The sequence below is a fragment of the Schistocerca cancellata genome, chromosome 1, assembly GCF_023864275.1.
Source record: "Schistocerca cancellata isolate TAMUIC-IGC-003103 chromosome 1, iqSchCanc2.1, whole genome shotgun sequence".
NCBI classification, from domain to species: Eukaryota; Metazoa; Arthropoda; class Insecta; order Orthoptera; family Acrididae; genus Schistocerca; species Schistocerca cancellata.
This window is the reverse complement of record NC_064626.1, coordinates 365,089,920-365,117,523: the sequence shown is the minus strand read 5'-3', so window position 1 is coordinate 365,117,523 and position 27,604 is coordinate 365,089,920. Positions and strand designations below refer to the sequence as shown.

Here is a 27,604-nt window from a genome sequence, read left to right as displayed (position 1 = left end):
TCTGCAATGGAAAGTGTTCTAGGGAAAACAATGCCCAGCATTACTGCAACTGTTCAATCTGTTGAATTTTATTCAACAGAAAGATTTTACATCTGTTTGAAGAGTAAAAACTCTAAAAAAGAAAAAGACAAGATTACAAAAGCATCTATAGTTTGTTGCAGGTGTTCCAAGTTAGTGTGTTCCACTCATTCTGCAAAACAGTCATATGCAAAGGTTGTAAAATTGAAAGTGAGTAGGAAGTAAAAACTCAGTTATAATTTATGACTTTGATTTTCTGTTGTTTTTGTGTGGTTTGTTATTGTATGTTCTTTTATGATTTCTTAATTTAAATCTGATGTATATGAAAGTGTTAGTTTCATGATAAAAATATAATAATATTTCTCATATTCATTACTTTATTTATTGTTTTTGTATATGTTATAATGTTCCTGATAACTATGGAAAGTGTGCTGCAACCTAGTAAAGAAATTCCTAGTTCATTAAATAATCAAAACAAAACAAACAAACAAAAATGTTAATGTGATGGCAATTTTGCCCCTCACCCCACCCCTTAGACATCCATGTGACAGATCTGAGTTTAGTGGTGCTAGGGTTAAATTATGACTTGTAAACTATTAGTATTAACAGCTTGTGTGTTTTAGACCCACTGTTGTTCAATTCAATATTCTATAATACATAAGGCTTGGGAGTCAACTTAGATTTTTGTACATAAAAGCACTCCCACCCCAACCATGCATTAGTTCTACAACAGTATTAGATTAGGTTGTATGCACCTAGTTCTAAACATTTTCCCATTTATTTTCCTGTATTAAATACCAGGAGTTCATCATTTTTTTAAATTTTTTTTTATTTTCTTACATTTAAACAGAAGATATGGAATGAGTAAAAGATGCACAATTAAAACATAGAGAATCACATAAGTATAATGGATATTGCTTTGGCAGTTCTCCACGTAAGTAGTGCCTTACTAGACGCATTCAGCTTACCAAAAGGATTCATATTTTAACAATACCACTAATTATGTGACCTGATGACTGACAATGCATTAAGAACACCTGTGTCACCACTGCCAAAGATCACCGCAACCTCTGCCTTAACACATTCCATAGAATGCATTATTCAGGGCTTGTCATAATACGAGTTTGAATCAAATATATACTGGCATTTCTTTTTAAGAGGTTGTTTAAGCTTCAGATAAAATTCATACAATTCTGTATAGTCTCTTGAATGGGAAACAAACTTTTCCCAGTGGATAGGCTGTTCCTTGATCCCATTTTTGTAAAATGAATGTGTCTGTGACAGCAGCCAGTTGTGCAGAATCACTTTGACAACGCCACTGATGTCAAATCTGTGTTCCCTGACTGCTTCCTTTAGTGGTGCAAACAAATGAAGTTCTCAGGGCAATAATTGCAGATTGTAGGAAGGATGATCTAGTGTGATCCAGAACAATTCCTGAATGTTTTGCTGAGTTCGGGTAGTTGCTTGGTGAAAAGATGAGGTACCCACTTTCCATCTCTTTTCAAAATTCAAGGTTATCAGTAACGATTGCCCGAGTATTACTGGAGCTTGTGCCAACCTCAGTAGCAAATTTAAGAATTGTTATATGTCATTCGTTGTCAATAAGCTAGCTAACAATGTAAATATTCTCTTCAGTCATACTGGTCTTCCGGCAATATTGGTGAGCTGCATTCTCAACAGTTTCTCTTTCTTGTTAAAACTGTTTGTGCCATGTGTGCACTTGAGTCTTTTTCAGAGTATTATCCCCGAACTGTGCCACAAGTCTTTTCAAAATGTTGGGTGGTTTTACACCGTCTGTTGTGAATACTTCACTATAATGTGTTACGCAACAGATGATGGTACCTCTTGCACTGACATTTGATTCAGATTAAAGTAATAGTATGAAAACTTTTAGCTGTACAGAACTATCACTGGAAATGAAAGCAACAATGAGCAGAGATCATGCCTTTCTCCATTTACAAAAAGGCACATAAAACACAAAGTCTGGTTTGCATTTTATTTACCCTTGCATTCAAAGAGTGACACAATCTTCTCACTAATGTCAGGACCATACTGCTTCACTATGAGCCATCTTGTAACCTATGTACAGAACAGTATCTATATGTTCATTCAGAACAATGCATGCTGCTCTCTATCTAAAAAATTTGCAAAAAGTAGTTACCTCTTTTACAGATCTATCCAGATTGCCATGCATGTTAGCATGCTGCTTCCTGAATTAGGGGAGGCACACCTGTCCTGCATCAATTCTGCATGGCAGATTAACCATAAGGGCTGGTTTGCAGGACAGTCTTTACGCAGTTTTCACATCCGTCTAGGTGAATACTGGACGGGTGCCCTAGTTCCACCTCAGTTACACTATTCGCAAACATTTGGAAAAATATTCGCACACTTTCACAACTTAACAACAGACGCAGACAAGAGGGGTACACAAATTCCGTATGAAGAAAAATGGGTAGTGACAGCGCATCCAGCCACCCTCTACCACTGCCATTGCCAAATCCACATTAACATGCTGAAACCCCTGAAGATATGGGGTAAGGCCAGGAAAAAGAAGAAAACAAAGATTTATGTAATTTATAAATTATCTAAATTAATTGTACAGAACTCTCAGACACAAGAAATTAAGCCAACAAAATGAGAATTAAGAAACTATTACACATCACACAAACAAAACTGAGTAAACCAATGAAAATTAAATACCATAAAATAAACATAGCAAAATAAATGGTCACTGACACATAAAAAAATGCAGTAAGCTATTTACTGGAAAAATAGCACATTAAACACACTAAACATACTAATATATCATGGAACATACCAAAATCAATGTATAGACAAGGCACTGAATGGATGAGACACATACAAATGCTGAAATTGTTGCTAGGTGTTCGGATAATGTTTCTCTTCAGAGCTGCAGAGCCAGTACAATGTAGAATGTAGTCACATTTTCACTCTTGTTTTTGTGCCTATCAACTGCTCAATGTCTCAACTACAGGGTGAGTTGTTACCTTTACTCCCCTCAGGACATTCTACTTATCATATTTACACAAATATTTCAACAACACATAACTAATCATTCAGTACACCAATTAAATCCAGTCTTGAGAGTACATATGGAATTCCAGATTCCAAAAACTGTGTTATTGCTGATAAAAGTTTCAAAAGCCTCTCATGAACAAAAAAGAAAGATATAGAGTTCAACTGTGATCATTGGATTCAACAATCATGTTCACTTAACATCAGAATAACATCATCCTAAATTACAGCAGTACAAAACATGAACTGCTCCTTGCTAGCACATTACATAAAACTATTCTGCAGTATAATCCAGAGGTAAAAAATTACTCTCATTTATAATTTGTCCTATAGCAGCATGTTTCCTACATACTCATGTATGTGGTACTAGTCAGGTACCAGTAAATGTACACTTGTCTAAGATGGGTCACTTCTGTGATGCCAAGATTTCAGTCATGTCCCCTTTCTGAAACACAAATGTTTCATGTGAAAACAGCTACAGTCTGAGCAAATATTCAGCACATATGTCACAGCAGGCAGTCATTGTATAATCTCACTTATATACATACACACTGTGAATGCACAAAAGTCTTTTAGAAGCTTTTTTATAGAAAGTTTCTTTTTTAGTTTTATTTAGAAAAAATTGTTTGAAAAGTAAAAATTACAGCAACCATAAATCTCAAAGCTTGCTAGAACCCAACAGTGCTCATACAACTTTGCCCTCTTCACAGCTGTGAAACAGCTTACAGAACCTGTTAAGATTTTAAAATGGAATCCATAGTATTGTACCACCTGACATGCCTCATGTACAGGAATGACCTCGACAGGAAACAGCAGTTTCCACACATTAAAATAAATTGGATGTTCCATTTATCCGTCTTAACGTAGTTATATCAGCACTAACACACACATTCACAGTTGGATCTGGTGACATTCTCACATTGTTCTTTACACCCAGAGGAGTGTTCCCAGTGGAGTATTCAACTCTGAGATCTGCAGCATCAGTCCTCCCCTGTAACACATTTGTACATGAAGCACAAATTCTGCAACAATAAAAACTGCAGCTTATCATTGTTCATCACTCTGATGTTTCCTACTAGACATTGTCTATGTTCTTTCTTCCAATGTAAATGTAAATGTTTTATTGTGTACAGATATTAAAATAAAAGTCCGTTATACCACAGCTGCCCACTGTATTGACAGTTGCAACAACTGTACACTAGTTTGCTGTAGATTCAGATATTGTATTCCTCTTTTTATTCTCAGCTTAAGTTTATGATATAGTTAGCAGCAACCCATCTACTCAGTAACTTATCAACTCTTACCTCCTCAACTTCTGCCATGGCTCTTACCACCACGGCCCGCACCATTCCACTTACCAGCCCGACTTTCCCCTTGTCGATTAGCATAATGACCATTACCATGGTGACCAGCAGACTGATTACCGAAATGAGCTTCACCATGTCGATTACCCCTATGGCCTTCACCATGTCGATTACCATTATTAGTTTCCCCAAACTGATTACTGCTATGACTTTCACTAGATTTATTACTATGATGGCCTTTGCCATGTCGATTGCCATAATGACTTCCACCATGTTGATTACCATGTTGACCTTCACTGTTTTGATTACCGTAACCTCCACCACGCTGACTGCCATGGTGACTTTCACCATGTCTTTTTTTGTGATGACTTACACCATGCTGGGAATCAGGTCGCTTTTGCTTCTTGTGTTCCGCATTAGAATCTCCTTGCTGTTTTGATACAGATTTTGGGTGTTTTATCTTTTTGTTTTTCTTGTCTGCTGCCATATGAGGCTCTCTGTTCTTATAGTCATCTCTCACACTAGGTTGTTGTTTGGTATGTGGCTGGATTGATCCACCTCCAAACAGAACTGTATTTGGTTGGCCACAATTTCCATCACCTTGCCTTGTTGCATGTTGATATACAGAACCATTAACATTTCCTCTTCTGATTACTTTCTCATTGCTCCTACCATGCTGTCTACTTCCTTGTGAATGTGGAGATTGACTGACATTTTCTTGTCTTGATGCTGATGCCACTGATCTGGTGGTATATGCTGCTGCTCTCCCACGAGTACCTCTAGGAGCTCCGCGTCCTCTTCCTCTAAATTTTCCTTGAAATTTTGTTTCTTGTTGGTTGTATTTTGAGGAAGTGCCAACAGTTCCCAAAGTATGGAACAATGGAGGTCCCTCATAATGCATTATTGTATTAGTTGTCAGAATAGGGGAGAAAAGTTCCTTAACTGACCCTCTTTCTGAGACTTTATCTATTTCTTCATTTGCTGAGCTGATGTAGGAAGAAGCATCTTCTTCATCTGCACCACTGCCTGTTTCCTCATCACTGCCCATTTCTTCATCGCTCGCCGTTTCATCACCACTGTCTGTTTCTTCATCACTCTCCAGTAGCTCACCACTATATGTTTCATCAGCACTCCCTGTTTCATCACTCAATTCACTGTATTCCTCACACGATGAACTATGCATGCTGTCTGTTCTTTGACTAGAAACTGCTGACATACACTCTACACTTGCTCCTTCATCTTCTTGGAAGTCTGTTATGGTTTGTTGTGTTGTAGAATTTAGTGTCACACTGCTTAAAGGCACAGTTAGTTCCTCAGTCTCACAGATACTATTGCTTGATGTCTCATACAATAAGCTACCCTTATTGTCTGCTGTTTGACCAGAAACTGATGGTGCACCCTCTACACCTGTTCCTTTATCTTCTTCAGCAGTTGTTGTTACTGCTTGTTGTGTTGTAGAATTTGGTGACGCACTGCTTAATGGCACAACTGAATCTTCAGCAGGGAGATTCTCTGAATCACAGACATTACCACTGGATATCAATGGAGCATCATTTGCCGCTCCCAGAGGAATGTGAGACTGGTTTGGTGATATATCGCTGGTGCTTGTTCCACGAATGTCATACCCTACAACATTAGGCACTGACTTATCTGCAGCTCGTTCCTTTGGTGTCCGACCATTCTTGTCCACAGCTCCTTCATCTGCTCCAGCCCTGACGAGAGCCTCCCAAACATCGCACAATGTGAGGGTTGCTGCAAGGTGAAGAGGCGTTTCCTCATCCACTGTCTTCACATCCACACTAATGCCAGCTTCCAGTAAGATCATAACAGCGTACAGTCGACCCCTGCTGGCGGCCCAGTGTAGAGCTGTCCAGCCAGAAGCAGACTTTGCATGTTTGTCAGCACCAGCGTCCAGCAGCAAGCGGACGGCGTGGGCACTGGGGCTGGTGGCGGCCTCGTGGAGAGCAGTACAGCCATCAGCACTTACATGGTCCACAGGCACACCCTTTGCCAGCAGAAGCTGGATGCAGGCAGCGGAACCACTTCTGGACGCATAGTGCAGAGCCGTTCTCCCTCCATTGTCTGTGGTGTCAGGAACGGCGCCAGCATCTAGAAGTATGCGCACAGTGAAGTCGTTGGAGTGGGCTGCTGCTTCGTGTAGTGGAGTCATGCCGTGGTCATCGGCAGCACTGACCACAGCGCCTGCTGCAATGAGACAGCGGACAGTTGCTGGGCAGCCAGAGCGGGCCGCTTCGTGTAGTGGGGAACGATTGAGCGGCAGCTCAGCTTGCACCAGACAAGGCCTCTGTTGAAGGGCAAAGGTGAGCAGTCTCACCAGCCTACGCCTGCAGAGCTCGCCAAAGATCAGTGCCGCACGTTCCGAGTCTTGTAGCTTCCTCTTCGTCACAGCTAAGTCACTCATAGAGGCTCCTTCAATAAGAACCATTTCCACAGACTCCCAATGCTCCATTTCCTCTGCGAAACGGACAGGTGACCAGCCAAGAATTTCATCTTTGTCAAAGGTGCGCAGCAGCGTGAGAGTCATATTAGCACAAAGGTTCCTGCAACACAAAACTGTTACTTAGATTTCAGACCATAAATTAACCTAGCATGCAGCTACTATTTATAGTAAAAAGAGGCAATATAAAACATTGGGTAGTGCAGAGAGGTATACATTAAACAAGTTCTCTTACCGTCTACTAAAACCAGAAACAAATAGTCTGCACAAAATATTGGAAGTACTGAGAAAAAATCGCTCATAACGTCCTCACGTAATAAGCCTCTTACTGGAATTACTGATTTTTGTTTTGCAACAGACGACACCAATATCCTTTGCAGGAAAATTTATAACATACGAGGTGCGACAATAAAGTAATGAGACTTATTTTCTTTGCAAGATGTGGCAACCCTGCAGGCTTGCATAGGCACAATATCTTTGACCTTGGCTTATAAGCTGCTTCCAGTCCAGGCGGCACATCAATGCAACTGCTCAGTCGTGAGTTGTGCTGCAGGAAGTTAACATGTGTTTGTGTCTCTCGTCACTGAAATGGAACCACATAATATTGCGCAACGGTATGCCATTTCTTTTTGTATAAATTGGGTGAAAATGCGATGACAACTTACGGTAAGCTTCAGAAGGCTGTTGGAGAGGAGGTTATGTCAAGAGCTCAAGTTTTTCATTGGCATAAAATGTTCAGTGAAGGCAGAACGAATCTTGAAGATGAAGATCACAAACATACTCGTGTGCTTCTTTGATTCCAAGGGAATTGTTCGTAAAGAGTGGGTGCCTCTTGGACAAACAGTTAACCAATATTACTACAAAGAAATTTTAGAAACACTTCAAAAAAGAGTTCTTCGTGTCCGTACCAACATTGCTGACAATTGGTTTCTGCATCACGATAATGCACCATCCCATACTGCTCTGTCAGTACAGCAATTTTTAACCTCAAAACATATTTCAGTACTACCACAGCCACCTTATTCACCAGATATCACTCCGTGCGACTTTTTCCTATTTCCAAGAGTCAAAACGGCGGTCAATGGACAACATTTTCAAACAAGGTGTCCAAAAATCTGTGGCGAGGGTCTTGGAGGATACTACAGAAGCTGAATTCCAGAAATATTACTATCAATGGCAGAAGCGCTGGAAAAAGTGTGTGAAAACAGAAGGGAATTACTTTGAAGGAGACAACACTAAATTTGACTAAAACGGTACTCAACATTGTCTTTCCACATCAGTCTCATTACTTTATTGTCGCACCTCGTATGATGTAGAAAGTCACTCAAAATGGTAAAAACTTAAGAACTGATAAAGTGAGTGGAATATTGCATTCTTATTTGTGCTCTTAATGACAAAGGAAAGAATAGCATTATGTCATATAGGAACTAATAGCAAACAGTTTTTACCATTTCTTAATATTTAAGGAATCATCTGATTAAACATCACAAAAATTTCAGTAACTCCAAAGTAAACTGTACCTAAAGCATTGAAAATCAAAGTTATAGGAAACTGGGAAATAGGCCTACATAAGTTCATATAGCCCCTACAGCATCATAACAGTCCAGCACTAAGAGTTCTTCATTTTGAGACATCTGCTCGTCCTTTTTTTTTCTTCCAACCACTCGCTTCTTAATTTTACGTAGTTTCTTTTATCATCTGAAGAGGAAATCTCTTTATTATTGCAATGTCTGTTCCTTCAGACACGCTTGCTTGTCTGAAGGAACAGACACTGGTGATGATCTGGAGCCGTAGTAATATGAAATTTTGTCATAACTGCGAATATTTTTGACATCAGTTGTATTGGGCATGGAAACCAGAAAGAGCCTCCCACGTCCCCAGACCTCAGTCCATGCGATTATTGGCTTTGGGGTTACCTGAAGTTGCAAGTGTACCGTGATCGACCGACAACTCTAGGGATGCTGAAAGACAACATCCGACGCCAATGGCTCACCATAACTCCAGACATGCTTTACATTTTTTTTTTTTTAAATGGACTTGTAGTCCGGGGTGATATGTTACAGTGCAGCATCACCGGTCTATTGCGGTCTAACTGTGTTGGTGAGGCAGTAATTTCCCCAGGGCAGTGACTGCGTCACTGCAATTCACTTTGGAGGTGTGGCGGTGGGACTTGTAGTCCCGTACCACCCTCTGACGGTGATAGTGTGCTGTTCACAACATTATATCTCGACTACAGCTATTGTTGAGGAATGATGGTGGACATATTGAGCATTTCCTATAAAGAACATCATCTTTGCTTTGTCTTACTTTGTTATGCTAATTATTGCTATTCTGATCAGATGAAGCGCCATCTGTCTGACATTTTTTGAACTTTTGTATTTTTTAGTTCTAATAAAACCCCATGTCATTCCAAGCATGTGTGTCAATTTGTACCTCACTATCCACATTATTCCGTGATTTATTCAGTTTTCAAATTTATACTGACTTTTTGATCACCCGGTACTTTCGAAATAATACCGACCTTTTTGTTTCATTTATGCAGCCTATTATATAATAAGTTTATTAATGCTGATCATATGTATGCAACCACTGAAATGCTTTTTCTCGTCACGGCGAGCCAATTAAAACATTGTTATCTGTGAGACCTTTTCGACTGTTTCTAGTTTGCAGCGGAAGTTTGATGTCCACATATACATTGTATAATGTCTCTTATTACATCCATAACAAAGTAACGATTGTGAACTTCATATCTTGGACGCTGTTTACCTGAAACACAAAGGGGTCATATCTATGGTAATTACGCTTTTCCGACTTTTTGCAATAGACTGTAGAGATACGTCAGCATACTAACTACCTCGAGAAAATGGATCCTATGTAGCGCATTCACTCCCGATCTCACGGCCATGGGATTGAAATATTCTTACACCCCTCATAGCTCGTAAACCGCTCGATATATCGAAACGTGATTCTGCAGAATTATGACACACACGGAGGATGGCTCAAATGGTTCAAATGGCTCTGAGCACTATGGGACTTAACATCTGAGGTCATCAGTCTCCTACAACTTATAACTACTTAAACCTAACTAACCTAAGGACATCACACACATCCATGCCCGAGGCAGGATTCGAACCTGCGACCGTAGCGGTCACGTGGTTCCAGACTGACGCGCCTAGAACCGCATGGCCGCACCAGCCGGCACACGAGGAGGACAGGACTTCGCCAGTTCGTAAACACACTTAAGTTTCTTATGTATGACGATGCATCAGAAGTTGTACCTTCTAAATTTATTTTTTCCATTCCAGTGACTGTAATTATTTAAGAGTTATCGACAGTTAGAGACAATAGTTCCCTTGTACGAAAATAAACATGAAATTTCTTCTCATCTGTTATCACAAACCGACACAATGATGTTCTTCGAAAGCTATTTTGCTCTCTGGTCACCAATTACTTGTTTAAAGAGACACTCTGTTTCAGAATTCTGTCACAATAGCTACTGCAAAAATGAGTTTGTGCAAGTTACATTGCATTTTTCAACAGAAGTACTATCTATCCTGTCAACAAGTGAAATGTGGCCCTTACTCGTAAATGGTGATGCTTCTTCGAATGAGAAAAGGTTAACAATTCACACGGAAATAAATCGTCAATTCTGTTGGAATTTTTAGCACTGAGCAACTGGAAAGGAAATTTACCAAAGGATTTTATTCCTTTTTTTCGTCTGAGCAGTGTCAAAGTAATGACGAGCGTACCTGTCAGGTGGAATGACACGCACATGCCTGATGCTGGTAGTATTGGAACAACCTGCGTACCAGGTCAGAGTACCGTTATCCAAGATGGCGGTGACGACGTCATCCAATATGGCGGCATGATGTCAATCAAGATGGCGGATTTTGGCGGGAAGTTTGAATTTTGGCGGGAAAAAGGTCAATTGGGCCACCTCCACTAACCTAACCCCCACCCCAAGAAAAATGGCGGGAAGTTCAAATTCCAACATGATAACGCGTCACACCCCAGTTATCTCTACTAATCATAGAAAATCGTGGGAAGGTAGGACACTTGGCCTACCTCTACTAACCTAACTCCCACCCCAAGAAAAATGGCGTGAAGTTCAAATTCCAGTACGATAATGGCGGGAAAAAAGCACTTGTCTTTATTATTTAACCAATTTCAAGCAGACGTGTTCGCCACTGGGTCTGGACTCCAACTGACTTAGTTCATATCGTCGCCACCAGAGAGCGCCACTGTAACATCAGATCATGACGCAAGTACCATTTTTCAGGATGGCTGCAACCAGTGTATCCACGACGTGGTGTAGGTGTGGTTCCTATCGGCGCCACCAGAGGGCTCTGTGATGGCCTCAGCTGATTATGATCTGAGGGTGGGGGAAATGGTAGGATCCAATAGGAGCCCTTAATCGAGTCACATGTTCGACTTCGGCCAAAAGGATTGAACTATTTGATGACGTCACTGTAGGAGATATAGGTTAAGCTCAGCAGCTTCGAGGCCTCAGTCTTGGTCAGTCAGTCAGCAGACGAATAAGCTAGCCCACCAACCCCACATGTTGGAGCAGGACAAGGAGTTGCTGCTCTCCGTCCCACTCAGAAACTTGTGTGATTAGGATGCACGGCCTGCACACAACACAACGAATGCAGCCACTGGCGGTGTTAAACAGCAACTAAATGGAGGTCAGTACTGGGTGCCAACATATGACTCACCACAGTCGAACATTCCTGTGATAGTGCAACCACAGAGTTTAGATACTGTAGATAAAAAGAATACGTCTAGTGCAGCTACGCTTTTCACCACCACATACAATTTAACCCCCAGTGGGTCCAAACGTGTGAACATTGCTATAGAAGTGCACCATGTCTGGGGGATCCAAGCTATAATGGAGATTGAAAATGTATCCAAATGCGTTAAAGTCTGAATTTCCGAGTTCGACTGGGATGAGATGTGCGGTGCAGAGCGCTACATCAACCAGCAAATGACCACCGAATATAATCCATCCCATTCTCCCCCAGACATTCGTCTTACTGATGCTACACTTTCTGTTACTACAGTATATGATGACTGCGCCTTATGCGTTAAATCAGGTGTCAAATGCGTCTAAGACACCCATCAGTTATCAAGTTATTCAATCTAGACTCTACCATACGGTTTGTACTGGAGACTGAACCATTGGTTGCCTAGCATAGAGGCGGCATACAGTGATGTTGTAAACTCTCTAGGTGTGAATATTATACATATTGACGATTTTGAGCAGCACCTTCATTCGCATATGACTGTTAAAGCTAAAGACTTCCATTCGAAATGCGTGTGTCAGAAACACATCTTACTGTGAGTCACCTATTGGATTGCGTGAGATACGTGCCGAATTTATTGCCAACCAAAAAGAATTATTTGGTAGATATTGTACAGGTGCTAAGAAGAAACGTACAGATTATGACGATATTCCAGAAATACTGCATCCAATGTACGATTTTTTAATAAATAATTTATCTCTAAACTCAACTCGTGTTTGTGTTTTATTTAATACCACTTTCCCATTATAATCAAATTATAACAATAATTTCTTTCAATACTATACCAGTTACTCATATGATGAACATCTTACTCTTCAAGCGTAAAAAATATACTTCTTTTCTTCGTGTAGTCAATATAGCTCAATCGGTCAAGTGATGGAACTATACTGGCTACACACAAATACTATTACTATTATCTTTCCACGTGTATTTTGTATGTATAGGTCAACTACATGACTGTACATGACTCATTAAGTATCTTGGCGGGCTGGGTGAAACACCCTTGCCACAAGGACTTTGTTGTCGGTGACTGGTCATGTGAAGATTTAAGTGAAGAGCTGAAGAAGAAGAACAAGAAAAACGGAATTCTCCTTCCTGATAATACACGAGCAATTATTGTAGGTCCGTCCAATTGACCTGAAAAAGCAAAACCAAATACAGTCTTCATATTTGACGATGTCGCCGTGGAAAACCAAGACCAAATTCGAAAATATTTCTGTTTCGGTCGTCATATGGGTGCTGACGTATTCCAGAATCCCCAAACAGCTTGTTAGAGATAACGCAAACCTCATTATAGCCTTCAAGCAAAACAATCTGAATTTAAAGCACATTTACCAAGCACATGTGGGAACGGACATGTTGTTCAATGATTTTGTAAAGATATGTGCAGATTGCTGGAACCATTCACAGTATGGGTTTCTCGTTACTGACAAAACAAGAAAACTGAATGATGGTAAGTACAGGCGAAACTTTCAAGAATTTTTGCATATATAGCAAGGTAAGAGAGGTTAGTACATCAGTCTACGTTACACTATGGACAAATTCGAGCGTATGTCCACCTGTCAACCCGAGAGGATGGGTGTGCATAGACAGTACATTCGCTTGCACTTGGATGCGAAAATTCAGGCTATGGCGTATAAAGTTGCAGGTATGCGCAGGGAACTAGAGACGTATTACCAGACTCTTCTTACAATGGTGAACGCATTAAATGAGCTAGTTAATCAAGTCTGTAAGAAAGTAACCGACTTAACTGAAAAGGTTGATGCTATTCAGGGGAAAATAGATGTAGACTTCCTCATTGTTGAGAAGGGTGATCACGATCATAGCAAGAGGAGGAAGAAAATGACTGGATATATAAACCCTCACGTCGCAGAGATGTCTGATTAGTATATGCCGAGATGTTGACGAAGCAGAAAGTAATTCAAGTGCGTAAAGCAGTTCGTGAGAAATTACGTCTGCTGAGATTAGGGCATATGAATCGGCAGCAAACACTAAGAAAGACCTTTAAGCCGGTTACTGAATCTTTTCGACAGCTCTCAGCAAAAACAAAACACACGATAACGAGGGATCTGCCACTGATGAATTCATTATTAGGCACTCTCCAGGTCACTTAGATAGAACATTCGGCGTTAGCAGGGTAAGTCCGTACATGCTGGGTGCGCATACCATAACTATAACTGAAGACAAAATACAGATCGGTGATAGTTTGACAGAACACCAGACTTATATAATCTTATTTACCTAAGACCTACCAAAAAACCATAAATTATTCAGTTAATGATAAGTACATGTACCGTGAAATACTGCATATGACTGGTGAACACAAGATCACGAAAACCCTGAGCAACAGGAAATATAAAACCAATACTTGAAGACCAAAACATTAACAACGGTGGCAGCAGCGGCAATGGTATTGACATTGGGCTTAAAGCAGTGAACAATCGAATCCCTCAGTATATATATATTACGACGACCCCAACGAACTAATAGATCGACTACGGCTGCTCATGGCATCAGCTGCTGCAGGTAATACAGCTCATTCGAATAAAGTTGTCTCGATAATCTCTGAGCTTCAAGAGAGAGGTATCATCGAATAAGTATGGAGACGGTAGTTCGAGAACTGCACAAGCCAGCACGCAAAACATACCCTCGCAGGCATGTTATCATTAAAGGGCTGGATGACTTGTGACTAGCTGATCTTGTAGATATGCGGCAATATTCACATGATAACAATGGATTCAAATACATTTTAATGGTTATTGACACATACTCGAAATTTGCATGGGCATTACCTGCCCAAAAAAAAAAAAACAAAAAAAAAACAAAAAAAAACTGTCCACATGTAGCTGTTTTTGAACGCTTGCTACAGACAGGAACTAATCGATACCCGGACAATTTCCAAACCGCTCATGATGGGGAGTTCTACAATAGGTATTTCAAGACAGTGATGCAGCGGTATGGAATACATCACTACTCGACATTCACTCACTTTAATGCGAGTATCGTGGAGCACTTGAACAGAACAATAAAAGGTCGAATGTGCATGCGTTTTAACCTTCGAGGCTTATATAAATGGACAGATATCCTCCCAGAAATGATTGCTCAATATAATACACTCCTGGAAATGGAAAAAAGAACACATTGACACCGGTGTGTCAGACCCACCATACTTGCTCCGGACACTGCGAGAGGGCTGTACAAGCAATGATCACACGCACGGCACAGCGGACACACCAGGAACCGTGGTGTTGGCCGTCGAATGGCGCTAGCTGCGCAGCATTTGTGCACCGCCGCCGTCAGTGTCAGCCAGTTTGCCGTGGCATACGGAGCTCCATCGCAGTCTTTAACACTGGTAGCATGCCGCGACAGCGTGGACGTGAACCGTATGTGCAGTTGACGGACTTTGAGCGAGGGCGTATAGTGGGCATGCGGGAGGCCGGGTGGACGTACCGCCGAATTGCTCAACACGTGGGGCGTGAGGTCTCCACAGTACATCGATGTTGTCGCCAGTGGTCGGCGGAAGGTGCACGTGCCCGTCGACCTGGGACCGGACCGCAGCAACGCACGGATGCACGCCAAGACCGTAGGATTCTACGCAGTGCCGTAGGGGACCGCACCGCCACTTCCCAGCAAATTAGGGACACTGTTGCTCCTGGGGTATCGGCGAGGACCATTCGCAACCATCTCCATGAAGCTGGGCTACGGTCCCGCACACCGTTAGGCCGTCTTCCGCTCACGCCCCAACGTCGTGCAGCCCGCCTCCAGTGGTGTCGCGACATGCGTGAATGGAGGGACGAATGGAGACGTGTCGTCTTCAGCGATGAGAGTCGCTTCTGCCTTGGTGCCAATGATGGTCGTATGCGTGTTTGGCGCCGTGCAAGTGAGCGCCACAATCAGGACTGCATACGGCCGAGGCACACAGGGCCAACACCCGGCATCATGGTGTGGGGAGCGATCTCCTACACTGGCCGTACACCACTGGTGGTCGTCGAGGGGACACTGAATAGAGCACGGTACATCCAAACCGTCATCGAACCCATCGTTCTACCATTCCTAGACCGGCAAGGGAACTTGCTGTTCCAACAGGACAATGCACGTCCGCATGTATCCCGTGCCACCCAACGTGCTCTAGAAGGTGTAAGTCAACTACCCTGGCCAGCAAGATCTCCGGATCTGTCCCCCATTGAGCATGTTTGGGACTGGATGAAGCGTCGTCTCACGCGGTCTGCACGTCCAGCACGAACACTGGTCCAACTGAGGCGCCAGGTGGAAATGGCATGGCAAGCCGTTCCACAGGACTACATCCAGCATCTCTACGATCGTCTCCATGGGAGAATAGCAGCCTGCATTGCTGCGAAAGGTGGATATACACTGTACTAGTGCCGACATTGTGCATGCTCTGTTGCCTGTGTCTATGTGCCTGTGGTTCTGTCAGTGTGATCATGTGATGTATCTGACCCCGGGAATGTGTCAATAAAGTTTCCCCTTCCTGGGACAATGAATTCACGGTGTTCTTATTTCAATTTCCAGGAGTGTAGAACTGTAATGGTACTTTGACCACCGCGCCTCCGCCAATACAAAGATATAATTCACGATCGCGCACGCAGAAGAGCGCTGCGCCAGCGACCGATTTTTATAAATAATTTTGTTCTTTTCTTTACTTTTGCGTAGGTGTTTGTTTTTTAACAACTAATTGATTATTCTCTCTCTCTTGTCTTTATACGAAAGACGTGTATCTTTCGGCGCTGTGTTGAATTTGCTTTTGGGTGGAAATTAAAATTATATTACAAAACGAAGTTGTTTCAATAGTGATTCGAGGTGGTTACCGCCAAATTTGTAAAATGATCATGACAGTGACAACTTAAAGAAGTTTCCAACAGACGGAGACGGGTCGTCCTACAAGAGAAATAAGGAGGACAGCCATGAAGACTATATTGCAATTAGTACTGCGTATCTAACAAGATCATAAGGTAAATTTCAATTAGATTCTGATGCTATTTCCGTACAGTCGCTTTTTGTAGAGTTGCCGACCCGGTCTGCCATGCACGGTCAAATTACAGCACGATCTCAATCAGTAATAAGAAGTCCGCCTTATCCGTAACTTATTCCTCCAAAATTCAAAACCCAATCAGATTTTCTATTTTATATTTTCACGGCAGAACCCCGAGGAAAGGTAACACTACAGAACCAAACATAGCACAATAAAAATGCGGCCAATCGATGTTCGTGATAATGGGCTCATGGTTACCTAATACTTTCGCATTAAGATGCTGGATCCACGAAAACAGAAATTTAATGTAAGTGATTTGGTGCGTATCTCAAAACACAAGACCGCATTTGAAAAATCATACCTACCGAACCGGTCAACTGAGATATTTACAGTTTCAAAGGTGCAGCGAACGAATCCTAGAACTTATATATTCAAGGACTGTAAAGGTGAAGAAACTGCAGCCTTCTTCTACACAGAGGAGACGCAGAAAAGCTCAGAACCAGATGTTTTTCTCGTGGACAGAGTCATAAGGCGGCGCGAAAATAAGGTACTAGTCAAATGGCTTGGTTTTCCTGCTACACAAAACAGTTGGATTGATGCCAGCGATTTGCTACATAATGCGCATGCATCGCCCGCAACCGCCACAGTAGCGTAACATGCGCGCTCGAAGGCACATTAGGGGAGGCGGTGGTGCTCTAGACAAACTACCTGTGGAATTACACATCCCTGGGTATAATTACTGTGGGCCTTGGGCAAAGCTTGAGAAACGCTTGGCGCGAGGCGCTAAGGGAGTGAATCTGCTTGACAAAGCGTGCATGGAACAAGATGTTGCATACGCAGCAAATAAAGATCTGTCAAGTCGTCACATTGCAGATAGGATTTTAGCTGATAAGGCTAAGGCGATACGGAAAAGCAAAGATATTGGTATAGGTCAACGCATCGCGGCATTCGCAGTTGATAAAACAATGCGCGGAACTATCAAGTTGGGTTTAGGAGTGATAAATTTCAAGCGAGTTATGAACGCTGCACGTTGCGCACTAAACAATAAGAAAAAGAAAAAGAAGGGTTCTTTGAAGAACTGTATCCTTCCAGCGACGTGTGCAGCTAAAAACGCAATGAAGCACATACATTCACGAACAGGAAGATCAAGAGGATCCATTAATAAGAAAAACTCCCAAGCGCAGTTAGAAGAGGCGAGAAGACATAACCGCATGATGGAAGCCACAGCCATTGGAAAAAGGTTAAACTTGAAACTGTACAGGAAGGGCCTTGGTCTATTCATAAATAAAATTAAAAAACCATTAGCGGTCCCACCAGATCGGCTGCTCACAAATACAGATCTTCTTAAGTATGTTAGAAATAAATTCAAGATACCAAGATTCCGTGGTGTGTTTTTGCGTGATACATTACCGAAGACTATGTGGAAAACGTGAATATGGTATTGTGAAGTCCCGGCACCCCCTAGGTGGCATACGTTATAAGAGACGCTGGGACGGTGTACTATTTCGACTCATTTGGTGACCTGCAGCCAACCGAAGAATTATAATACTTCCCTCACAGAAGACATGTTCTCTACAATTATCAACGCTATCAGGACTTTAATACACACCTCTGCGGGCATCTTTGCATCATGTTTCTCTTGACGTTCACAAAAAAAGGATAAGAAGAAGCATGCTATATAAGGAGTATGTTTAAACATTCATTCATCAGTTGAGGTTAAGATGCAGTGTTGTACACTTTGACGGTGAAAGGACGGTCCTCTGTATTGCGTGCAAATTACTTCCCGCCAATAGGTTTGAGTGCAGGTCAATGGAGTCTTGCATTGATTGGACAGGAGACTTAGAACAGCATCCCGAATATCACCGACACTAACAAACTGGTATTAATGGTGATGGTGAAAAAGATTCTGGAAATAGAACCTGGTGCATACGATATCGACGATTTAAACGATGTCTTAAAACAGCCCGGAAAAGGTATTGAACTACGTGCAAACATCAATACACTTAAATCTGAAATAAGAACCGTAAATGCAACGATTGACTTTAACCAGAAAGGTACAACAGGACGCCTGCTTGGATTCACAAAAGGCCAGATTTTGAAGAAGGATGCAACTAAATTTTACAAGTCGAATCAGACAGTGGACATACTCCCAGTCAGCACAATATGCATTGAGTGTAACATTGCAACGAACTCCTATCTCAACAATAGTCTCATTCACGTTACTTAGGGATTCTTCCCCTCAGTTGCAACGGGGTATAAGATTGTTGAGACCCCAGCCAATGCAATATACGTTCCAGTGACAGCTCAGACATTGGACTATTTGGAGCTGCATATTGTGGGTCAGAATAATCAACTTGTCTTTCGCGGTGAGGAAATCATTGTACGATTACATCTAAGTCAAGATGGGCGTGCGGTATAAAACAAGTGCACGCAATCCACAGCGCGCCATTTCGCTACCGAACAGCAAAGTGATAACACCTGCGAACTACGAGTTTCCTAAATCAGTTGGTCTGAAACCGCGCAATGACGTCATCACTCAATATAACCAGTCCAGTAGAGTAAGATGTGAGAATTATACGTCAGGAATACTTCTCTCATAAAATTTACACTTCAACCACGTTTAACAAGAATGATGAAATCACAATTGTCAAACAGCACCAAGACGCAATCACGCTTCCATGCAATAGTTTGACATATCTTGAGGGGTCATTCAAGAAAACTGACGGCAGCGATACAGTTGGATCCAAGCTGACACGCAACGCATTAGCATTCCTTTTCCAAGAGATTCGCTATGAACTTAACAGTTCTGAGATCGATCGTACACGCAATGTTGGCACAACATCGACCCTTAAAACATACGTCTCGGCATCACCAGCAGATCTGCATAATTTAGAAAATGCAGGATGGTTCATAGACGAGCCAGAGGATAGAGCGGCTCAAGAGTACACGCGATTTACTGCATGCATACCTCTAAAAATGCTTATGGGATACTTTGAGGATATGAGACAGATTATTATGAACGCTAAACAGGAGCTCATTGTGGTGTGGAGTGCCACGGACAATAACTCATACAAAAAGGAGCTCAAGAAGAGAATATAATCACGATCAACAAGATGATATGGAAAATGCGTCAAATCAGTGTATCCAATGAGGAGAGTTTAAAGCTTTTAAAAGTGCTGAATTCAGGTACGTTTCTGTCACTGATATTTTGCTCATGGGAGATCTTCGAGTACCCAGTGTTAACGACCGCTAGCAGACAAACATGGGCTATTAAGACCTCCAGCCATCTAGAGACACCCAGATTCATCACACTTGCCTTTCAGACTGATAGAAGAGCAAATACAGCAAATGATTCCACCGTGTTCGATAACTGCAAGTTAACTAATGCTAAAGTCTACCTCAGTTCAGAATTCTACCCATATGACAATCTACATCTGCAAGATTTCGTCATTCTTACTATGAAATTGCTGAAGGAGAGGGATGGGGCTGCCTACTAGGTCCGCGTAAGTTCAAAGAGCTTTCACCGATCATTGTAATAAAACTGTTCTAAACAGAATGAGATAATGAAGTCTGGATCTATAGACATGTGAATTGAATTTGAATTATCCACAAATTTCTCAGAACACACTGCTTTAGTTCAACATGACCGCGTAATCAACTACTGTCTGCTCGCAGGTGTTGTGCAGCGAGCTGTATAAATGAATAGGTACTGCCCTGTGCATTGATTATTTGACGATGGCGTGTCAGCAAGTGACCATCGTTGCAGATGTTCAAGGATTCAATCATGGAGAGTCTAGACAGTTCGTATTTAAAGATGTTGCTTTTGTAGCCTCCACACAAGACGCAGGAATAATTCGAACTTTCTCTGCAAATATTCAATCACCAAGACCGTTCAAAGAAGTGAAATGCTCTAAAGCACGGAACAGCGCAAAGTGGTTGACTAACTTTTATCATGGAATTAACTGGGATGATCCTGGCATACCCTATAAAAATATGGTGACTGCGCTTAAATTATTCGTTCACAGGGACACAATTGTTTACGTGAAGGGAAAAGACAAAATCTCCTGGATGCGACGATTATTTAAATGTGCTTATATTCAAGACCTCGAATTGTACGGATGTCCTTCTATCCATCGACTCAAGAACATTTACCAAAAAAGTGCTATTGTATCCGCATATGACAATGTAAAATTACTTTTAAGTTGGAAGAGAAATAAATAAATAATTTATCATTCAATAAGATTGGCTGTGGAAGAGCAGTTGAATGGAATGGATAGCGTCTTGAAAGGAGGATATAAGATGAACATCAACAAAACCAAAACAAGGACAATGGAATGTAGTCGAATTAAGTCGGGTGATGCTCAGGGAATTAGATTAGGAAATGAGACACTTAAAGTAGTAAAGGAGTTTTGCTATTTGGGCAGCAAAATAACTGATGATGGTCGAAGTAGAGAGGATATATAATGTAGACTGGCAATGGCAAGGAAAGCGTTTCTGAAGAAGAGAAATTTGTTAACATCGAGTATAGATTTAAGTGTCAGGAAGTCGTTTCTGAAAGTACTTGTATGGAGTGTAGCCACGTATGGAAGTGAAACATGGACGATAAATAGTTTGGACAAGAAGAGAATAGAAGCTTTCGAAATGTGGTGCTACAGAAGAATGCTGAAGATTAGAAGGGTAGACCACATAACTAATGAGGAGGTATTGAATAGAATTGGGGAGAAGGGGAGTTTGTGGCACAACTTGACAAGAAGAAGGGACCGGTTGGTAGGACATGTTCTGATGCACCAAGAGATCACAAATTTAGCATTGGAGGGCAGCGTGGAGGGTAAAAATCGTAGAGGGAGACCAAGAGATGAATTCACTAAGCAGATTCAGAAGGATGTAGGTTGCAGTAAGTACTGGGAGATGAAGGAGCTTGCACGGGATAGAGTAGCATGGAGAGCAGCATCAAACCAGTCTCAGGACTGAAGACCACAACAACAAGAAGATTGGCTGCTTTTCTTTCTTTCTATGACACCCAATGTCCGTAGAATGTAAGTTTATTGGGGAATTCCACTGGAACTGTCTGACACACATACCCCAGCGTTGACGTGCTGAGTAACGTTACCTGAGTTAGTAATAGACCAGCTGTCACCTCACCTGCGTGGAATCCAGTGACTGTGACAGTTCGGTGGCTGAACGAGAGCTGAGGCACGCTGCGTGTTCGTGACCGCCGGACGGAAGTCCAGCACATGTCATTCAGAAATTATTGGTTTTTAAAAGCAGCAAACCTTATAAGTCTCTGCAGTGCAATGTGGCTATATCCACGTCTTGTACACACACAAAAATTGATTTATAATATTTTTTTTAATAAAAAGAATTATGATGATTGAGGGGTGAAATAATAACAACATTCGACATTTTTACAATAAAATAATTGAATTTATTATTCAATTCAGAATTTTATAACAGTGTTTGCGAAATATCAGTTTACAGTAACATGATTCAGTTTTCACATTATCTATGATTGCTTTTTGACGAAAAATATCAAGCTTCCGCTGTTTGCAGATAAGTGTTTAAGATTTTTACATTGAGAAATATAAGCATTCTCGTCACATAAATTATACATAATTTTACAACTAATGCAGAGGTACTACAAGCTAATTACACTATCTTACACTATTACTAGTGAAGCTCCACCTGAAAAAAAATAGAAAACACTTTTAACTAAAGGCTAGCATATTTACTTCAAGTGGATGGCTCTAAAACATTTTCCACTACCACGAGCCATTGAAAATATATTTGGTTCAAGTAAGTGGCTCTAAATATTTTCCACTACAAGAACGAGGTGAACATATATATATTTTTCATATATGGCCCTAAACATTTTTTCACTACAACAAGGAAGTGAACATACATAAAGAATTTAATTGGTGGAACACACACACTTAAAACTAGTTCTGACTGGATGGCTAGCGATAGGTGAAACTTACAATCTAAAATCTAATCTCTGAAGTGCGAAAACTTCTTTTTTTTATATACAAGATACAAGTCAAGTGGGAAATTTTATGTTTTGTTCATATGTATTAAATAGTAATATTGGTCAAAAAATATTTACATAGATAGACTTTTTTTCAGTTTTTAAAATTTTGTTTCCATTTTTATGATTTTCTTTCAAAAAATAATGAATATATATTTACACACACATGTACACATAACACAGGCTCGCACACTCAGACATACACGGAAGCGCGCAAACTGATGCACACCACACAACACTCAACCAGTATTTACACTATGATAAAAGAGCCATACTATTCCCACACATAACCCCCAATCAGAACATTCACACGCTCATTCCCTCTCTATCAATCAACCCTTAGTCCCCCACCCCTGCTTTCGTTTCAAATAAATAGTGTGAGTATGGGAGGGTTTCCACCCGAACCTCACAAATTACTCATTTATCATCATGAGGAGACAATACGACTTTAGACTGTAGCACATTGTACACCTCGTGATCGAATGCTAGTTTGTTGAACCATGTGTGAAAGAGTGCCTTCAACGCTACGACCATACAGGTATTGTAAATAGTCCTCGGCCGTAAGAGCACGAGATGCGATCTGTCTAACACCCTTTGCCTGCCTCTGAGTGTCCCCGTCTATTGTACGATATGCATACATTTTGGACCTCAATCCCACAAACTCTACAATTGGTAAACCATTCGACTCGTCTCTCATGAGGCCGATAACCTTCTTGTTCTGTCGAACAATAGCATAAGGATTATTGGCCTCATACGAAGACGTGTCGAATTCTTTACCATTGCACCTAATTACTTCATATTGATCGCAGTTCTTGACCCAGTAGATAAAGCTGTCTGTATCTATATAAAGTAACTTTGGTTCTACGAAATGAGGTTTCACAAACTCATAGTGGAATTGGTACATGTATATTTGGAGATATCCAGTATGCACATCCCCAAATAGATAGGCTTCATAAACTCTACTGCAGTCTTCGAAATCTCCAAAGCAACAAAGTTTTCATTGAAGATAATGGCATGCTTAAAATTTGGCCTGGATATACATTTTCTCACGCCATAACGCCCTTCCCATGCGGTCCTACTCAAAATATCGTGTTCATTTCGTACATTCTGCATAGTTTTCCTGAAAACTGAATTTTACATTAATTTATAAAAGTCTTTTTCAAAATCATTACTCGCGACCGCCCTCTTTTCGGTATTTAATTCAATATACTCCTTCAACCAGGGGGATTGCTTGAAGAAGATTTCCTGGGTGACTAACAACCTTCATCCCTAATCTGAGGCACTGTTGGAGGTGACTATAATGAATAATATACCTCTGCTTATCCCCAACAGCAGCCAGCAGTTTAGGAATGGTGCTTCCTCGCGGAATTTGTTGCTCTGGACATAACGGCAAGTCGCTTGTCCCTCCATGCAAATTATTAGGGTATGCGTTGTCTGCCTCAAGCACATACCCTACATCAGAATCAGCCGCAATACTCATTATTTGTCCACCTAATCCCTTCAATTCGTTGTACTCAATGCGTTGTACTCAACACCCATCCGCGGGTTATTGTCCTTGGCGTGCCTGGGAACACACTGACAAAGTCCCCCACGGATCCCTCGCTCAAAAAATAGAAGCATTGCAGCATCAGTCAAAAGTTCAATGCTGCGGCCCGTTTTTTTGAGCATAGCGTCCCAGGACAACCCAGGTGCCATGTAATAAAATGCGGGTTCCAGAGAGTACGTGGTCATACATACAGTCCAGAACTTTCCATGTATAACCTTGCATATTGGCCCGAATTGGGGATGTTGAATTCCTGCCAGACATTCACAGTATGCAAATAATCTGCGGTAGTTATGACATCGCCTGTGAGAGTACTGGTAAAAGCAGATTGTCGGGAATCCTGGTTTCATTGAGTTTTGCCATACTATTAACATACTCGTATGGGAAAACTCCTCTCCTAGTCGCAAGTTGGAACTTTTCCTCATCGGAAAATGCAGATCGAGATAAGCATAGCATTCCGAGGTAAAGTCTCAACCAGTTTCTGGAGTGAAGAGTCAAGGAATCGGAGCGTAATTTTTGGCGTCATTCGTTTTGAAAAAGAAATGTACTTCTCAACACTTTCAGGGAGGACACTGACCTGATCATTTTTCTTACAGAATTCAGCCAAGTGCTCAACGAGAAAATGAGCGTCATACCCGCTCAAATTAAAACGGGTATGTGTCTACGCAACTGATATTTCAAGTTGCATGCGTTGTGAGCTGCACTGCGGAACTTGCCCGTAAGATGACAGTGGTCTCTACGAGGAGCTTCCGGTTTTCTATCTAAGGCCAGCCCACAAATATGACAATTAACCGCCTTTTCATAAAATTCATCATCTTCCTTTGATTTGGTCATGGGAATGTTGATGCTGTAGAGCCTGTCAACTTCCCATGAAAGTTTTTCAAGCTCAGTGAGAAGCCAAACCACTGGATCATTCCCTACATAAGACTGATAGCGGTTAAGTTTAGAAGCATAAGCACAAACAACTTGCAACACTGCCGCATAAGGTATGTGTTTTTGTGTGAAATTTGTGTGTGAGGCTAGGGGATTCCCTTCACAACAAGTAATAGGAGCCAACAAGCATTCAAAATCGGCGTACACAACAAAAGCACAACGCTGCAGGTGGTGAGCATTTTGAAATTTAATGAAGCTATTTTCCTCAGTAGGCATAACCACACGTACCGCATCCTTGGAGGCACAATCTAATAGCTGTGTCGCTATTAACTCTTGAGATGAAAAATAATTCAGACACCTTAAACAAATATGCTTTTTATAGTGATCTTTTGATAATTGGGTGGAAAGGAGTCGGGACATGGCTTTGATCCAGACGTAGTGATAATTATCACCTTCAGAGAAGAGCAGCATGTATACATGCAACTCTCGCTCACCTGCAAATTTTGAGAAATGGAAGGGGCCTATTACTGTATGCTTGTCCTGCTCATCTGACTTGTCCTTTTTCTTCTTCTCCATGCCATATACGTGAACCGTTATTTCAGTATTCTGAGCCTCAAACTTATGTATGTCATGGATCTTTACAGGGAACTCTATACCATCAAAGTTATACTGTGTCTTAATATCTTTGACTTTGTAACTGCTCGGACACCTAGGGTTATCTTTGTAACTGTAACTTCTCTGACAAGCCAGGACTGAGCATGCAAAACAAGCATTATCATACTTATTTTGAACATTAATGCAGACCTGCTTTTTTCAATATCTACAGGGAGTTTAATATAACTGGACCCTCCATTTATTGGACCATAGACATGTATATGAATGTCGAGGTATGATATACAGCTGAGCGCTTTAGCGGACCCACGTACTTCCATCTCGGAAAATCGGCCCATAATAGTGCTCAAGGTGGATTCTCGATACCACTCAGCAATCGATGTGCTCCGAGAAATGACGCCATTATCACAGCATATATAGTGCAGAGTCGTTGTCTCCGCCTCACCTTGATGTTTAGGTGGGCAACTCAATTTGCAGCATAAAACTGCGCTGCATTTAATGGCGTTAAATCTCGGATCTTGTAGGACTTTGAGGAGCTCGGTCTCCAAGACAGGAAGGCACCCCTCTAAAAACCCGAAAGGTTCGTGATATCTCCCGCCCGGATTTTCAATTCTAGTGAATGAGATTCGCCCCTCAAAAGCTCTAGCAGCACTGAGTACTCTAAGGCGCTCATTACGTCATTATTCTGATCCAAATCATTATCGATAGGACGGGGGAGAGAACTACCGCTAGCCAGAGTATAATTACTATTACTATTACTATTACTACTACTACTACTACTACTACTACTACAGCTAGGGGTCCACCCAGTAGAGGATGAGGTCGGTGATGGTGCATCGTCATCATCATCATCATCATTTACAGGGAGTACCTTGCGCGGACGGCGGCGAGCTGGTTCCGGAGCAGGACGGGGCGGTGACAGCCGACTTGAAGAACCGGGCTGCGACAACAGCCCCGGGGTGCATTGCTCCCGCTACCTGCCTGTGGCGTGGGAGGCTGCTGTTCTTGTTCGCAAGCAGCCGGTTGAGTTGCCCACGGACGCCAGAGGGCAGAGGGGCTGGGGCGGTGCTTGCGCGTCTTCTGCTGCCGCCTCTCGCGCAATACTGATCGGGGCTACAGGGCGCCGCATGCCTTTGCGGTTGTGTGCCCTCGAGTCCCACCTCCGCAAACACCGCTCTAGGTACACGAGCTATGCCATGTGATATACCTGTAACTTAAATAAGAAAAAAAAAGTTTAATGATCTACATTTAAAAGAGTAATAAATAATTGAGAGTAAATAATGGTAATAATTTGCAGTAATCCAGAATGAGATTTTCACTCTGCAGCGGAGTGTGCGCTGATATGAAACTTCCTGGCAGATTAAAACTGTGTGCCCGACCGAGACTCGAACTCAGGACCTTTGCCTTTCGCGGGCAAGTGCTCTACCATCTGAGCTACCGAAGCACGACTCACGCCCGGTCTCACAGCTTTACTTCTGCCAGTATCTCGTCTCCTACCTTCGCAGGAGAGCTTCTGTAAAGTTTGGAAGGTAGGAGACGAGATACTGGCAGAAGTAAAGCTGTGAGACCGTGAGTCGTGATTCGGTACCTCAAATGGTAGAGCACTTGCCCGCGAAAGGCAAAGGTCCCGAGTTCGAGTCTCGGTCGGGCACACAGTTTTAATCTGCCAGGAAGTTTCATTTGCAGTAATGTTAATGTTCAAAATTATTCACCTTCTCCGTTCTTGCTCCATGGTTTGAGCAACTCATTGCCACATTCAACAAGACCCCAAACCATTCACGCAGATCGAGTTCCTCCTCCACCTCTAAAAACTGGGTGCCCCCTGCAGCGGACGCCATTTGACCACCGCCTTGCTTGCTTTGGTCGGCACACGCCTCCCTATACACGGAATTAGGGACATCTAGAAAGAAAAGACAGGAATATGTATATGAAGACTGAATGTATAC

The 27,604-nt window shown here is 41.9% G+C and overlaps 1 protein-coding gene across 1 annotated transcript in view; it reads right to left on the bottom strand.

The window, feature by feature from the left end:
- Window positions 1-591: 591 nt before the first annotated feature.
- Window positions 592-27,604, bottom strand: part of LOC126174718 (hornerin-like) — an 84,131-nt gene continuing 57,118 nt past the window's right edge. The window contains exon 2 of the mRNA XM_049921056.1: window positions 592-6,919. Coding sequence (XP_049777013.1) covers window positions 4,363-6,903 — 2,541 coding nt within the window. The 5' untranslated portion in view covers window positions 6,904-6,919 and the 3' untranslated portion in view covers window positions 592-4,362. The remainder of the gene's footprint in view (window positions 6,920-27,604) is intronic.